This window comes from Micromys minutus (genome assembly GCF_963924665.1).
Source record: "Micromys minutus genome assembly, chromosome: 20".
In the NCBI taxonomy this organism is placed as follows: Eukaryota; Metazoa; Chordata; class Mammalia; order Rodentia; family Muridae; genus Micromys; species Micromys minutus.
In genome coordinates, this window is record NC_137955.1 from 52091957 (window position 1) to 52100745 (window position 8789).

The 8789-nt window shown below is 47.9% G+C and overlaps 1 protein-coding gene across 1 annotated transcript in view; it reads left to right on the forward strand.

Annotated features, from left to right (window-relative positions):
- LPCAT1 (lysophosphatidylcholine acyltransferase 1) overlaps positions 1-8789 on the forward strand; it is a 48769-nt gene extending 39980 nt beyond the window's left edge. Inside the window, exons 10-14 of the mRNA XM_080933878.1 lie at positions 3241-3366; positions 3783-3936; positions 4249-4347; positions 6295-6436; positions 6806-8789. Coding sequence (XP_080790004.1) covers positions 3241-3366; positions 3783-3936; positions 4249-4347; positions 6295-6436; positions 6806-6990 — 706 coding nt within the window. The 3' untranslated portion in view covers positions 6991-8789. The remainder of the gene's footprint in view (positions 1-3240; positions 3367-3782; positions 3937-4248; positions 4348-6294; positions 6437-6805) is intronic.

The window sequence follows — 8789 nt, forward strand, 5'->3', positions numbered from 1 at the left end:
AGGGAACATGCAAGCCAGGCCAAGGTCCCTGCATCCCAGTCTGCCCTTGTGACTTGATCTGCTTTGAGGGTGGAAGGAAGAAATTGGAGCTGTGAGAACTCAGCAAGTGATTGCCATGGCACTTACTACCAGGTTATAACACCTGCCTAAGTCAGATTTCGAGAGATTTTAAGGACTTAGTGCGGAGAACACAGTGTTCTCTTAAAGTAACATCCCATCCACCTTGAGCTTGAGTGTTGTGTGTCCTGTCCCATGCCTGTCCCCTCCCCATGCTTCAACCCCTTCTGTGGGCTGTCTGCAGCCCACATTCCTGACCACAGGTTACCATGTGCTTTCTGGCTGCTTGCTTATACAGTATTGCTGGGCAGCACCAGACTTATTGTCAGAAGCTCATTTTCTATGTTTGGTTTCCTTCCTTCCTTCTTTCCTTCCTGTCTTTCTTTCTTTTTTAAGAAAGAAAATAAAGTTGGGTAGGTATGGAGGTGGTGGGGATCTGTGAGGTGTTGGGAAAGGGAAAACATTATCAGAATATATTATATAAAATTATTTTCAATAAAATAATATTTTTGAGATCCTAATATACTTCTATTATCCCCTCCCTTTTCTCCCTTCAAACTGTCCCATTTTCCTGCTCACCCTGCTTTCTTTTAAGCTCATAGCCTTGGGGGTGGGGGGGATTCAAGGCAGGGTTTCTTTGTGTACTCATTGGCTGTCCTGGAATTCACTCAGTAGATGACGCTGGCCTCCAACTCAGTGATCTGCTGTTCCTGCCTCTTGGCAACCCCTTTTTCTCTAATTGGTTTGGTGTTGGATAAGCCGTTGGTGTGCTCATCCCTGGGAATATCTCCCACTGTCATCATTCTTTAGTTGCCAGTGGTTCTTTGTGTAGTCATCCTGAGCTTTCCCTTCTCTATGCTAGCACATCTGTAGCTATTCTTCTTCAGGTCATGTTTAGGCAGCCATGTTGGTAAGATTTTACAGGTGTAACTCCTCTGATATCTCTAGGAGACAGAATATTACAGCAAACTCCCTGTTCCCCTGGCTTTTACAGTCTCTCTGCCCACTCTTTCACAACGATTCTTGAGCAGTGGGTGCAGGGATGTCATTTGACGCCAGGTTCTACAATTCTGTACTTTGGTCAGTTGTGGTTTTCTGTGTTCGTCTCTGTTGCAAAGGGACGTTTCCTTGACTGGGGCAGGAACTAAACTTATCTGTGGAGATGAGGGCAGATATTTAGGATGTTGTTGGGCATTGTGCTCGAAGTTCAGTGATGTGGCAGTCACAGGCTACCTTTCAAGATCCATGACTTAAGTAGCCCTTGGTGGTCCACTGGGTTTCTGGTACCGGACATGGTTTTCCTCTTAGCTGGACAGGTATTAAATCCCATCAGTCAATCAATATTTGGTTACTGCCAAGGCATGTGTGTGGCTACTGCACCCTTAGGGTTACAGTGCCATCGAGTCACAGTTGGGGTTCTTATGCCTTACACTCGACCATCACTGATGGTTGCTTCCCTTTGGAAGCTTTGGATACTGTATTCTGGTACCATGAAAGTTAATCTTCACAACAAAGGCTTTAAGGTCAGATTCCGCATGGAGGCTTCCTGTGTGGAAAGTGCCCAGCGTCTTCAGCAATAGGGATTTTCTTTCCACCTCTGAGGGCAACCGAGGACAATTGCAGTAGCCTATAATGTTTCAAGGGTTGCTTCACAACCCAGGCCAATAACTCAAAAAAAAGGAAAGCCCATTCTTCTTAAGGAGACTCCCAGGGGAGTTTTAATGGGTTTTCCTTCATAATGCAAATAGTGAGCTTTTCTCCATAAATGTGTTTAATTTGGGGTGGGGAGGTGGGTTTTTTTGTTTGTTTGTTTGTTTTCCTGAACTCTGACATAGTCTTTTAGACAGTTAAATTAATTCTTCTCTTGCCGAGGCCCCATGGAATGATACAGTAGCTCCTTCAGACACATTGGTTGGTCTGTGGGCCCATGCTGTACTGATTGCACACAGAGCATGCACATCTTGCAGTTGTGCAGGCCACAGACATGCGTGGTGTTCGTGGGAATGGTAACAGGAACAAGAAGACGCAGGACTAGGCAGCCTGAGTGCAGAGAAAGGGAAGTTTGAGAGAGCCATCGAGCACATATGTTCAGTGCGAATCGTGGACTGGAACTGTAGGACTCCCGGGGAACTAAGCATTCTACACAGCCATCCCTGAGGACTCAGCACTGGGGACTCAGCACTGCCACCCTGGGCTTCAGTCAGGGCTTTCAATGGCCACAGCCTATTTCCTCTCTTCCAGGGTTCATGTAAAAGTCTTATCCTGGCTGGCTCTGGGGAACATTCCAATGGCAAGGGTGTCAGTTCCTGTTTGAGGCTTTTCTGTGGTTCCCTTATCTACTCCCTCCAAGTTTCCATTGACAGACCATGGGAGGGACCAGCTTCCTGGATAGAACAGTGGCATTTCCTGCTTGTCTGTGTCCACCTTCCTGACATAGTGGCAGAGCTGCCCATACCCTTAGACCTAGAGGAGTAGGCCTGGGATCCAGGCCCCATCCTGGGTAAGCTCCTCCATTCCAGCTGCCCCCAGGTTCTTTGATGCCCATGGGAAAACATACCATGTTAACCACAGCCCTTGCCTCTGGCAAGCTTGCAGCACATGGTAAACCTAAGGACCACTGTTTAGTAGTTTTCCTACTAACCTGAGCACTTAGTGTGTGCTTCCGCAGTGGTTTTGCAGGCATCCCATTGGTTGTCTGAGCGGCGCCAGCCTGTGTGCTGCTCACTGCACGTGGGACCCAGCAGAACTCGGTTGTCCTCAGGTGCCCTGTGCAGGGCACGTTTTAGGAAATGACAGTCAATCTCATTTTGGCTTTTGTTTTGTATGACTAAAATATTAGCATTTAATGTGACCTCAGCAAAGGCCTTGTCTACACATGGGTAAACCAGGTCCTTTCTGGATAGAAGGATGTGCCCATCCTAGTCTCAGACAAAGGTAAGTGATGGTGATCAGCAGCTTCCCCTGTGTTAGCCTGGTACTAGCGTGTCCTGTAGTCAATGACCCTGGTGCACCCTGGGCCTTCCTCTTGGCATGGGCTGCTCTTCAGAGTGAGTGTCCCCCAACCCCAGACCATCAAGAACTGTCCACCGTGGTTGCATTCTGACACATACTTCATTGCAGCTAATGTGGTTACTGTAGTGCCAGGTGAAGAGGTGGGGCTAAATGGAAGGAGCTCTCTTGCAGGGCCCTGGGTGTCTCCGTAACCGACTACACATTTGAGGACTGTCAGCTGGCTCTGGCGGAAGGACAGCTTCGCTTGCCTGCTGACACCTGCCTGCTAGAGTTTGCCAGGCTCGTGAGGGGCCTTGGGTAAGTTGCCTGTAGCTCTAGAGCACTCATTGGAACCTAGTGCTGCTGAGGTTGCAGGAGATCTGTCAGAAAATCCTTTCTCTCTGTTTTTGTTGAGTTCCAGGTGTCATCAGCAGGCCACATAGAAGGAGGACCTTAGAAACCTTCTTGTTAGATACCACCTGTGTGTATGGGTGTTGCCCCCGTAAACCATCCTAGGAATATGCCCACAGGACAGACAGTTAGACCTGGAGTCAGAAGCCTGGCATCTTGTAAACTGAGGATATGCCAGGCTCAGAAACTAACTTTGTGCTTGTTAAGAAACTTTTAAAACATTTTGATGAGTCCCCAAACCTCAAAGTAAGTCTCCTGTCTTAGTTTCTATGCTGTGGTTTTATCAGTAAACCTTTCCCTTATTTTTTTTTTTTTTTATTTAGACTAAAACCAGAAAATCTTGAAAAAGATCTAGACAAATATTCAGAGAGTGCAAGGATGAAGAGAGGAGAGAAAATCAGGCTTCCAGAGTTTGCAGCCTACTTGGAAGTTCCTGTCTCAGATGCTCTGGAGGACATGTTCTTGCTTTTTGATGAGGTGGGTCCACTGGAGAGCTCAGAGCAAAACCTCTGACTTATGAATGTGTAAGCCATTCCCAGCAGATTAGATCCCACAAAAAGTCTGGCCAGCTTGTTCTCCCGGTGCAGGCTCTGGTTTGCTTTCCAGCAAAGCTTCATACTCAAGAACTGAATAGGGCTCGAGCAAGTATGTCTGGGAATCATCTTCCAAAGCATGGGTTTTATATGTGCAAATATTACCAGGTCAGCCTGGGATGAACCAGTTAGCTAGAGGTCCCCTGTGACATGCAAAGTAACCAAGGTATCATCTGAATGTGTGTCTCTTTTGCAGAGTGGTGGTGGTGAGATAGACCTTCGTGAATATGTGGTTGCCTTGTCTGTGGTGTGCAGGCCATCCCAGACCTTAGCCACCATACAGCTGGCTTTCAAGGCAAGTGGATCCCTTGAGTGGGATTTGTGTCTGTTAATTACTCTAACTATTGCCGTGACAAAACCTGACAGAAGTATCTTAGCGGAGGGAAAGGTTTATGGGGACGTGGTTTGAGGGGATAACAGCTGTAGTGTGGTAACTCATGAAGGCCAGGTCATAAAGTGGTTGTTTGTGTTGCATTAGAGGTTAGAAAGCAGGAGATGAATGCCTGTGTTCAGCTGGCTTCTTGCTTTTCCTCCTTTTATTCAGTCTGGGACCCCAACCTATGGGGTGGCACTGTGCCATTCAAAGTGTATCTCCCTCTGTTAAACCTCTCTGCAAACACCATTACATTCTACATGCCTAGAAGTGTTTCCTAACTTGCATTTCCAAATTTCAAAATCTCCCCCTTAAAAGTTCCAGAGGCCTAAGAACTATTAGCAGTTTTCTCTATCAATTAACTGTGTCATTTTTGTAGCCAAATACCTAACAAGAAGCTACTTGAGAGACTGGAGAAATGGCTTATACCACATCATGATTCCCTCTTCTGGCCTCTGTGTGTACCTGCTGTTCATGGTGCATATACATACACATACATATATACATACATAGAGGCACACACACATAAATAAATCTTAAGCCACTTAAAGAAGAAAGGATTTGTTGTTTATAGTTTAAGGAACTACTGTCCAACACGGCAGAAAAAGCAGACCAACAGGAATGTAAGGCAGCCACAACCAGAAAACAGAGCTAGAGGGGTGCTGGTACTTGGCTAACCACAGCTCATGGAATGGCGCCTTACCGCCTTCAGAGTGGGTCTTTCCTTCTTAGTTAAGGTTATCTGAGAGCACCCTCACAGATACTCTCAGAGGTATTAGGAACTCCTCATCGCTCACGGCCCTTTGATTTCTTCTTACCAGGTGACACCACTCCACAATACTGCTAGGAAGTATCCCGAGTTGTCAGGGTCGCTTGTGTGGGTCACTCCAGGAGAATCTTGTGTGGTGTCAACACCTGCTGGCTAGTTGGGAAAGCACCATGTTGGGAAAGCACCGTGTTCTGCTCTGTGAAATCACCAAATAGAATCTGTTGCATCAGTGGAGTGAAATGGTGTTGACCAGCAGAACAGAGTCCAAGCCTCTCGAAGCTGCCTGGAAGAGCAAGTGCCTCAGGCAACCAAGCATCCTGTGGTCATGCTGGGGCCATATCCCCACTGTGATAGGACAGCAGACATGTCCCACTGCAGACTTTCACAGTGCCTCACCTGCATCTATCCTTGTCTGCTGTCCCCAGGATATAGCGGCCCTGGGAGCATTAGCCAGGAGTGGCAGTGGTAGGGTGTCCGTGCAGTGTGCTGTAACAAGGTGTTCCAGGACTTTCTACAAAGATACATCTCTGCACCCAGTCTAAGAGCATAGGAAAAGCAGTGAAAAGGTCCAGCAAATCCAGCTTTTTAATTTCTTATACAGTGAAGATTTCTGATTAGAAATGCAGACCTAGTCCTTGCCTTCTTCAGAACCACAGCCTCACAACCCCAATGCATTGTGGGCCTGATCGCCAAACGATTCTGCAGTTTATCCATTGACCACTAGGTGGCACCAGAGGCACGCCATTCTGCTTTCCTGGTTCTTGTTGCAAGAGCCCTGCAGCCCCAGGTGTACTCTAGCACACTGAACCCTTCTGCAACTTCCTGCTCAAGCTGAGTCTCCCTCTACTTGTTGCTTTGCTCCCACAGTGATAGCAGTCAGGTCTCAACCAAGACATGTTTGTGCAATGTCCGTAAGGGACCGGCAGAGGTCGGTAGAAGCAGAGGCCACTACCCAGGACTTTAACATCTGCTTGTAGGCACCACTTGCTCAAGGGTGTCAGCAGTTTGGACAGGGTGGTGTCACGAGCACTGGGGGAAATATACCAGGCCTGGCCAACACCAGGAGTGTCCCCACTATAATTCTTCACTGTCCCTTGCAGATGTATGGTTCTCCTGAGGATGGAAGCATAGATGAAGCCAGCCTGTCCTGCATCCTCAAGACTGCACTGGGTGTATCAGAATTAACAGTGACTGACTTGTTCCAGGCTATTGACCAAGAGGAGAAGGGAAGAATCACATTTGGTAAGTGAACCAGAGGTAGGATGTAGTGGGGACTCCAGCCCAGGAGGCCAAGGAACATGAATGGAGCCCCTGTCCCATCTACACACCAAGCTACCTGTTTCCCTCACATAGCACTGGAGCCCCTGAAGAAGCTGCAGGGGCTTCTGACCTGTGAGAAGGACACCCACCCCAGCTCCACTGGAGCTGCTCTCCTGAAGGCTTCATCACCAGAACCCTGGCCCAAGGGATGACTGGTCACTGTGCCAGCATTGGGTGATGACTTTTCCTGAAAATTTCACCTTCCTGGGCAGGGGTTGGGGGGTGGTGTCTGACCAGTGCCTGGTATTGGGGCTCTCTCAGTCTCAATAACCAGCTTCCTTGTCTTTACAGATGACTTCTGTGGGTTTGCGGAAATGTACCCTGACTTCGCAGAGGACCACTTGTACCCCGACCAGACACATCTCGACAGCTGTGCACAGACACCCCCAGCACCAACTCCCAATGGCTTCTGCATTGACTTCAGCCCTGAAAACTCAGACTTTGGGAGAAAGAATTTTTGTAAGAAAGCGGACTAGAGTGGAAGGTTCTGGAGGGATGAGACACCTCCCGCATCACCACATGCTTCCAGCAGCCTGGAGCCTGTTTGTGTGTTGCGCTTTCTACCTTCCCCTGTCTTCTCATGCTGTCTCTGTAGGTCTGCAGACCTGAGGTCCGAAAGACTTGTGATGTTATTTGTTTTCTGTAAAGTCTGTCTCAGGGCCCAGCTGGGCATTTGCAGGGAAGCTGTGTGTGTGGCCCACCTGCCTATTGCAGGCAGGGTGGGTGCTCGGGGCCTCCCTGTGGGGCAGGACTCCACAGGCTGAGTGGGCACAGGTTTGGCTGTGTGCTCACCTAGAATATGCTGGTCTTGAGTTTGTGTCCGTCTTTCTCCTCTTTGTCTGTGCGGTGTGCACAATGCGGGACCTCTGCGCACTCTGCACAGAACAGTCACCTTGTCCTAATTTAGTGCCTCTGCCGTCTCTGGCTCACATGACGGGGCATCATTGGATTCTAAGTGTTTCTGTGTTTGTGCAGGAGCTCATGACTCTTTTATAAACCTCACTTGGGTACTTTGAAAACATTCAACATTTTTTTAAAAAAAGACAGAAAGAAAAATTGGTTTTCTACTTCATTTTTTCACATTAACGTAAGGATATTTATTTCCGGGCTTGCTTTTGATAGACTCTGAGTCGTCCTGGTGGCCACAGCTTAAAGGGCCTCTCTGCCCTACTCCCATTTAGGTCATGGGACATTTAGCCACAAAGACTGGCCCCAGGATCCTTTTCTGCTTTCCTTAAGGCTTCTTGAATCCCTGTCTTTTTTATAAACATTGCCAGTTTGGTATTTCAGTTTCAGTTTCGATATGACAAAGTCTACTTCATGTAACTAGCATCGAATGTGGGTGATGCATCAGCCAGAGGGAAAGAACCGGAAAGTGTCTCCTTATCTTTGTGCTGATTTTAGCCCTCTGAGCAGAAATATTGAGATGGCCGGGAGCTCCTGCCCAAAGCCCATCACCCACTTTGCACCAGTTATCACGGTGACTTAGGACAAGCAGTCACCGTCTGAGCATAGGTGGCCTTGGTGTCTCTCTGGGGGCAGGCCACAGAGTTTGCTGTTCTTGGCTCTTGGTGATGTCAGGAAGGAACAGGGTCCAAGCTGTCTGTCACCTTTGACATTACCTGATTTTGTTCTTTATGACAGACTTACCTGTAAAGCACAGTGACTGTAGGTTTAGTTTGTTTCCTAAGCTTTGGAATCTTTGTTTTTTACTCCTAAAATTGGATTTTTCATTTGGAACATTGCTATAGGAAATGATCACCAGGCCAGTAAATGCAGGAAAAAGTGTTTTCTGAGTTTCTCAGAGGGAGTGTGTTAGTGTGCTTTCCCCAAGAGAAAATCCATAAACAAAACCTGTCAACCTCAGTCACACAGCGCCACACTGCCGCGGGATGGGCAGGAAGATTGATTTCTGAGCTCTTAGCTGGTTAGGTATGAATGAAATGTGAACACAGCCTTTGTAGCTAATGGGTTGGTTTTATAACTGTAGAGTACAAATTTTCAGAAAAGAAAAGTCACCAAAAGGCCAATGAAGGAGACCAATGAACTAAGATGTCCTGAGGCTGGGGCTCTGCCCTGCAGGTCTGCACGTGACGGATTCCTGAGGAATACCGCTGGTCATGTTGAAGGGATCCTGAGCAGACCTGGGACGGATGTTCATCCTCCTGATGACTGTTGTGAGTGACCTCAGTCCGTGCATCAGAACTGTGAATGTACATAGTGGGCAGGAGCAGGGGCAGTGCCCGCCCGGCCTGCGGGGCTCCTTTGGAATAAA